This window comes from Nanorana parkeri, unplaced genomic scaffold (genome assembly GCF_000935625.1).
Source record: "Nanorana parkeri isolate BGI_ZX_2015 unplaced genomic scaffold, ASM93562v1 scaffold387, whole genome shotgun sequence".
Classification (NCBI taxonomy): domain Eukaryota; kingdom Metazoa; phylum Chordata; class Amphibia; order Anura; family Dicroglossidae; genus Nanorana; species Nanorana parkeri.
Window position 1 is genome coordinate 1231051 of NW_017306655.1, and position 7219 is coordinate 1238269.

A 7219-nucleotide genomic window follows, 5' to 3' on the forward strand; every position below is an offset into this window, starting at 1 on the left:
ACGATCGGCGGCTCTATAGCCTACCGATCGTATGTATGTGCTGGCTGCGCCCCCCCCCTCCTCGAGTGCCAGTGCCGCCCCCTCCTGACACCTCACCTTCAATACCGGGATCCGCTAGCCCATCTGCGGCCCGGGACCGGCTCAGGAGGGTGTCAGGAGGTAAGATGGGAGGGAGCTCAGCATCTTCCTCCTTGCTGATCTCCCTCAGTACTGTGAATGCGGAAGTAATGTGTAATACATCACTTCTGCATTCACCGGTCAGTCATCTGGCTGCTATAGCCAGAGAGAAGAAGCGGATGAAGCAGATCTGTGCTTCATCAGTTTCTTTGGGGGTCCCTAGGTGACATTAGGGGTCTTAGAGACCCCTAATATCTCCATAAAGAGGACCTGTCAGTGTGACTTTGCTATTATATAGGGGGATTGTTATCCCCCTATGTCATAGCAATAACAAAAAGTGTAAAAAAAAAATAAAAAAAAAATAAAAGTCACATATAAAAAAGTAAAACAAACCCCCAAAAATGTTTTAAGTCCCCCACCCCCACGTTTATGCACATATAAACGTAAATACGCGTTCGATGCGCCAGTGTGCGAAAATGACAATTGCGCTACACATGATACATATCGCCGCGAACGTCAGAGTGAGAGCAATCATTTTAGGGCCATCAATCACTGATAACACTAAACTGATGAGCGGTAAAAGCTTTTACAGCGTCGCCTATGGCCAATTTTGGGTATTGTAGTATTTTGAGGTTTCACACGCGCGCGCAATTTTAAGGCTTGACATGTTTGGTGTCTATTTACCCGACGTGACCCCATCTCTTATATTTTACAAAAAAATTGGGTAATAATAAATGTTTTATCATTTAATTTAGGGGAAACGTTGTTGGTTTTTTTTCGGTAATTTTTCTTTAATATATTAAAAAATAAAAACCCCAGTGGTGAATAAATACCACCAAAAGAAAGCTCTATCTGTCCCAAAAAAATGGTATAAAATGTATTTCGGTACAGCGTTGCATGACGGAATAAATGTCAGTCAAAGTACCACAGCGCTGAATACTGAAAAATGGCCTGGACAGGAAGGGGGTTTAACACCCCGGACTTCAAGTGGTTAAGTAGGTGGTACGTGTCAAAGTATCATCCATATGAATTGCAGGACTCAACGTTTCCCAGCAGAACATATGTCTTTGCAAAAGATTTGCATGATGGCTTGAGGATGTCTATGACCCAAAACTGTTGTTGTTGTTGTTCTTGAACTTCGTAACCACTTTTAGGCCAGCTTTAAAGTTCTGCAATGGCAGTCTATTTATTGCTTTAACTAAGGAAGCATGTATGAATGCTGGATGAGAAAAGTGAGGTGTGTAAATAATAAAGTAGTTAGAACTCTGATGGCAAGATGTGCTCCAGCTTGATCCATATCTGAGTACCCTGGAGAGATATATAAAGCCACAGCTCATACAATGTGGAAAAAAAACATGGCTGCCACGGAACAGACAGAATTAAACTCTCACTGTTCAGAATACATAATGAGTGCACAGAGAACGAAAAATACTTGTATCATGGAAAACATTTTTGAATTTGCATAGCACACATTATAAACTGAGGACTTATTTTCAATCAGTTCATACAACAATCCCCCCCTCCCAAGAATTTACTATATAAAAAAACAAAAACAAAAACATAAGAATCTGTGAAAAAAGTGAGACATTGCCCATGGTGACCAGAAAGAATCACACTATCAGGAACCATGGGGAACAAAAGTAGCCACCCTCCAGAAGGAAGGACAGTGTCAGCACCAAGTCAGAGATGATTTGAGGATCTACAGCTAGTGATACACAAATAAGTTACATTTTTGTTAATAGTTCAGGTACTTTAATGTATTTTTAAGATTTACCTCCTTGAGTTTAGTGTTGCTTTAATCAAATTTAAATGGAAATAATGAGGAGAAAATCACATCTTTGGATTGCGGTAACATGCATTGTACCATACATTAAGACAATGCATGGTAAATACATTCAGCAAGGTGAGGTACAATTTAATGTTAATGGTACCGCAAAGCACCCTGCGAACACACCTCAATGCACACACATTTCTGCAGTGTTGAAAAAAAAAAAAGTTTCCTGCCTCACTTTCTGTGCGTTGACAGCCCATACAAAAATAAATGGGCGGTCTTAACGCAATGTACATTAACATGTGTGTTAACGCACCAGATAGGGCCTAAAAGAAAAAAAAAATTTGTACACCACATTTTTTAAACCCCCATTAGAAATTCTCAAACATTGCCCAAAACCTACTTTTTCAAATTAACAAAAAATAAATAAATATCAAAAAGTACTCCTTGTGGGTGGATTTTGCTGTGAATTCACTGATATCTTAATCGATTGATCAATACTAATTTTAAGCAGCAAAGTGGTTTAGTGGTTAGCACTTCTTGGGTCCTCAGTTCGAACCCCAGTCAGGTCATTATCTGCATGGAATTCACATGTTCTCCCTGTACTTAAGCAGGGGTACTCTGTATTTTTCCCAGACACCAAAGACATGCTGTTAGGTTAATTGGCTCCTGTCTAAATTGGTACCAGTATGTGTGTGCATGTATTAGAGATGCACCAATACTAGTATCTGTATTGGTGCCAATACAGAGTATTTGGGCAAGTACTTGTACTCACCCAAATGCTCCGTTACTTACCCCGATACCAGAACTTACAGGAAGAGGGACTTATCCCTCTGACCGGCAGTGCCTAGGGAGCATGAAGCTGGCTTCCTTTCCAATCAGGAAATTAAATTACATCATGACTTGCCTCCTGATTGGTTAGCAACAATGACCTGCCTCCTGACTTCCTGATTGATCAAGAAGCCAAGTTGCCTAGTAACAAGGGAATCTGGCTTCCTAGCCAATCAGGAAACCGGGCGGCACATCATGACCTGCCTCCCGACTTCCTGATTGGTCAGGAAGCCAGGCGGCACATCACGACCCGCTGTCCAGCTTCCTGATTGATCAGGAAGCCAGGCAGCCTTGGAAAGTAAAGTCGGTGTTCTTTTAATAGAACACCGGCTTCCCAGGCAATCAGCAAGTCGGGCGGCGTGCATGTGTACTAATTCTCTGTTTCCTGTTTAGTTGTATAATGTTCATAGGCAATGCTATTCCATTGAATGGTCATATATACTTATATATTGTGTTCTTAGCCACATGTACCATCAGGTATTTTTTTATTAAAACATGTGTACGTCTATGATCCTGTATTGTTTTATTTGACATGATTATACAGCTAAATGATATTTCTACTACAATCGGATGTTTATGGGCCTGGTTTTAGGATAATGGATTTTGGGTTGGTACAGACAAAGAGAACTCTCCTGTGCATGCCAGCCACAAATCGGCGCCGATCACAAGTTTCATAAACCTGTCTGTGCTATATTGATTGCTTAAAATATGTGGCGGTCTGGAATGCTGAAACTGTCACTACACTCAGGGCATAAAGAGACATTATACTGATATATTGAATAGAGCGTACAAGAGGTTGTGCAGCAGTGATGTCATTACACAGCTGCTAAGTGCCTTTGTCTGATAGCCGTTTCCACACATGAAATGTATCTATAAGATTCCAGTAATACACATTTATTGATCAGGAACCCCACACTGTTATTTTTATGGTTATAGAACAAAATAGAACCATTTGAACTCTGGAAAAATAAAATATTGTAAGTGTCATCTAACAACCACAAAAATGGGGGCAGGTTTAATTCATTAAGGAGAAAACTGGTACAAAAAATGGGGATGGGTATCGTACATAAAGGAGAAAACTGGTGCAAGTAATGGGGATGAAAATTGTTCATCAAGGAGAAAATTGGTACAAATAATGGGGATGGGTATTGTTCATCAAGGAGAAAACTGGTACAAATAATGGGGATGGGTATTGTTCATCAAGGAGAAAACTGGTACAAATAATGGGGATGGGTATTGTTCATCATGGAGAAAACTGGTAGAAATAATGGGGATGGGTATTGTTCATCATGGAGAAAACTGGTACAAATAATGGGGATGGGTACTGTTCATTAACGAGAAAACTGGTACAAATATTTGGGATAGGTTAATTTAAGAGAAAACTAGTACATCCCCAGGGGCATTAATAGTATGGCTGGATTGTCCTGGGACTCAAGGGTCAATTTATTACCATGCAAGTATTATTACGGTCCTCCATCACTTCCCCAAGCTCATGACAAACCCCCATACATCACGAAAACCTTGCAGTCAACAATGAAATTGTCCTGTTTCTATTAATTGCTTCTGACTAACCTAAACCATAGACAGTAATGGGGTGGGTCACTCAGTATGTATGTTGGGCAAAGTAAAAGGAAGACACCCAGTCCAATCGCCCCTTTTTCAGAAAAATAATGGGGATGGGTATTGTTCATCATGGAGAAAACTGGTAGAAATAATGGGGATGGGTATTGTTCATCATGGAGAAAACTGGTACAAATAATGGGGATGGGTATTGTTCATCATGGAGAAAACTGGTACAAATAATGGGGATGGGTACTGTTCATTAACGAGAAAACTGGTACAAATATTTGGGATAGGTTAATTTAAGAGAAAACCAGTACATCCCCAGGGGCATTAATAGTATGGCTGGATTGTCCTGGGACTCAAGGGTCAATTTATTACCATGCAAGTATTATTACGGTCCTCCATCACTTCCCCAAGCTCATGACAAACCCCCATACATCACGAAAACCTTGCAGTCAACAATGAAATTGTCCTGTTTCTATTAATTGCTTCTGACTAACCTAAACCATAGACAGTAATGGGGTGGGTCACTCAGTATGTATGTTGGGCAAAGTAAAAGGAAGACACCCAGTCCAATCGCCCCTTTTTCAGAAAGATTAGATTTCCTTCTTGTATTGCAAACTTATCACCTAATTACTCCTATGAATAGGAGATATTTAAATCATACCCACAGATGCCCATAGACATCAGATGGCAATCAAACCTGCACGTTCAATCTGACTGCCAACAGATCATTCCAAAAATGTGCAGGCTCTGTCCATGCCAGTAGAATAAAGGTGAGGTAGCATGATGCCATCCCTAAAACTAGCTTATTCTGGGGAATACTTTAATGATCTGCCAGGGGGATCCAATGAGCTCGACCGGTTCTGCAAACAATAGCTTTTGCCCAGGCAATGTCATCGCAGAGTAATCATTGACAAATGAACATTCTGTGATCTGACCATAATTAACAAGATTGGGTGGCAACCCCCCCAAATCTGCAGGGAACTTAACATCTAAAAAGGTACCCATAAGATGCCTACCCCTATCTTTAATCTAAGCATATTCTGTGGACAGTGAATGTATGGGGCAGGAAAGCAACAAAAACTTTATTGCATCACCTCTGTCTGTTGCACAAAAGAGTGATGAGCTGTGTTTTAATAATAGAATTAAGGGAATGCTGTTCATAGCCGATGCAGACATTTAGGTATGTATACCCAATACATGCCCAAAATACACAATATAAGTATGCATGCCTATGTGTGTATTATGGAAACATGATGTTCAGCGTGCATTCTCACATCTGGCAGCCGTGACCATATTTTTTACTATAAAATAGAAAATGTCTGTGACAAAAGATTCTGATACAGCCGTGGATATTTTTTTCTGCAGTAAAGGCCACATGGAAAAAAAAAGACACACAAAAGTGCTGCCAAAACCTGCGAGAGCGAGGCAGCAACATGAAACTGGTATGGGGGAATGGCAGCTGAAATTTCTGATTCGGAAAAGAAAACTGTTTACACTCAGCTCAATCAATTTTGAGAATATTGTATAAAGTCTAGAATGTGAACCGGTTACTAATGCTGCATGCTGACCCACACAAAGTCTAACAAAACCCCAAACTGCATTCCTGAGAGAAGAAATTGTGCCAAGACACCTCACGTCAGTCCGGACTTACCCAACGCCTTCAGATACTCCTCAAAATTCTCATTGCTCATCATCTTCCAGTAGCCATTGAAATCAGTTGGCATGATTGCTTGGGGTAGAGCAGGCTTTGTGTCTACAAGTAAACTGCTTGTTGCTGAGGCTGGGGGAGTAGTGTATGCTCTGGCTGTGACTGCAAGCTGTGCTATGCGAGGTCTTTACCCAGACCCTGCTGTTAAGTGAGCCCCTCCTAATTCGATCACAATGCAAAAAGTTACCTCCCACCCACTGGCCATCTCTGACTGCACACAGCAGCCTGTTCATTGCTCACAATGTTACAGTCAAGCTGCCGTGTCAAATAAAAGTGAAACTGAGTATCGTAATTCTGCGATCGCATGAATACTGCCGATAGTAAAACTGAAAGATGAATGACGTAAATTCATACTCGAGCGTGAGCATTTGCAGGCGATTTTGAGGCTTTTGTTGAGCGTTTTTGCACTTTTTTTTGGAGTTATCAGGCTTGATGATTGTTAGGCCTGGTTCACACCTGACCGTTTTGTAGTGCGTCCTACGCTCGATGAACGCACTACAAAACGGACCAAAAAGTAAATAGCATTAATCCGACACACACACCACAAAGGTCTTTTTAATACAGGAAAGGGAAATGCTGCGTCTCAGGAAGTCTTTTTCATTGGACGCTTGCGGAAAAACAGGAATTCTTCTTCATTGGATACCTCTGTTGTCGCTTCAAAACGCGCGTGCAACGCGCGTTTCTAATGTAAAAAAACGCACTAAAAACGCACATGAAAACGCGCCAAACTCCGGGAAGAAAACGCGCGTGTGACGCGCTTATGCAATACGCACAGGTGTGAACCAGGCCTAAGAATTTCCGAGTATAAAAGACGTGCGTTTTTCCCTCGCGTGTTTTTGTGTGTCTTACTCATTTTTACAGAAAGTCCATGGTCCCATGGCACGCCTGACCGCCAAATCCCTTTGAAAAGTGGGTGCTGCGGTAGTCAACGGGTGGCATCCGTTATGATCACAAGTAAAGATAAAGACACCGGCACTCCAAATTCCAAAGTATGCTTTTGCCTGAGGAAGGGGATCTTCTGTGACCCCGAAACGTTTATTGCTATTTACTATGCTGCACGTCAATAAATAGACGTTTGCTTATGAATTTGGAGTGCCGGTGTCTTTATCTTTACTTGCCCATTTTTACACACATTAGATGCGCATAGGTAAAGACGCGCGTTTTCATGAGCAGATCAAAATGCATTGCTGTGATTGAGGAAATGTGCGCACAAACCGTGCACA

The 7219-nt window shown here is 41.4% G+C and overlaps 1 protein-coding gene across 1 annotated transcript in view; it reads right to left on the reverse strand.

Annotated features, from left to right (window-relative positions):
• RBP1 (retinol binding protein 1) overlaps positions 1-6218 on the reverse strand; it is a 25252-nt gene extending 19034 nt beyond the window's left edge. The window contains exon 1 of the mRNA XM_018559295.1: positions 5940-6218. Coding sequence (XP_018414797.1) covers positions 5940-6012 — 73 coding nt within the window. The 5' untranslated portion in view covers positions 6013-6218. The remainder of the gene's footprint in view (positions 1-5939) is intronic.
• Positions 6219-7219: the final 1001 nt, after the last annotated feature.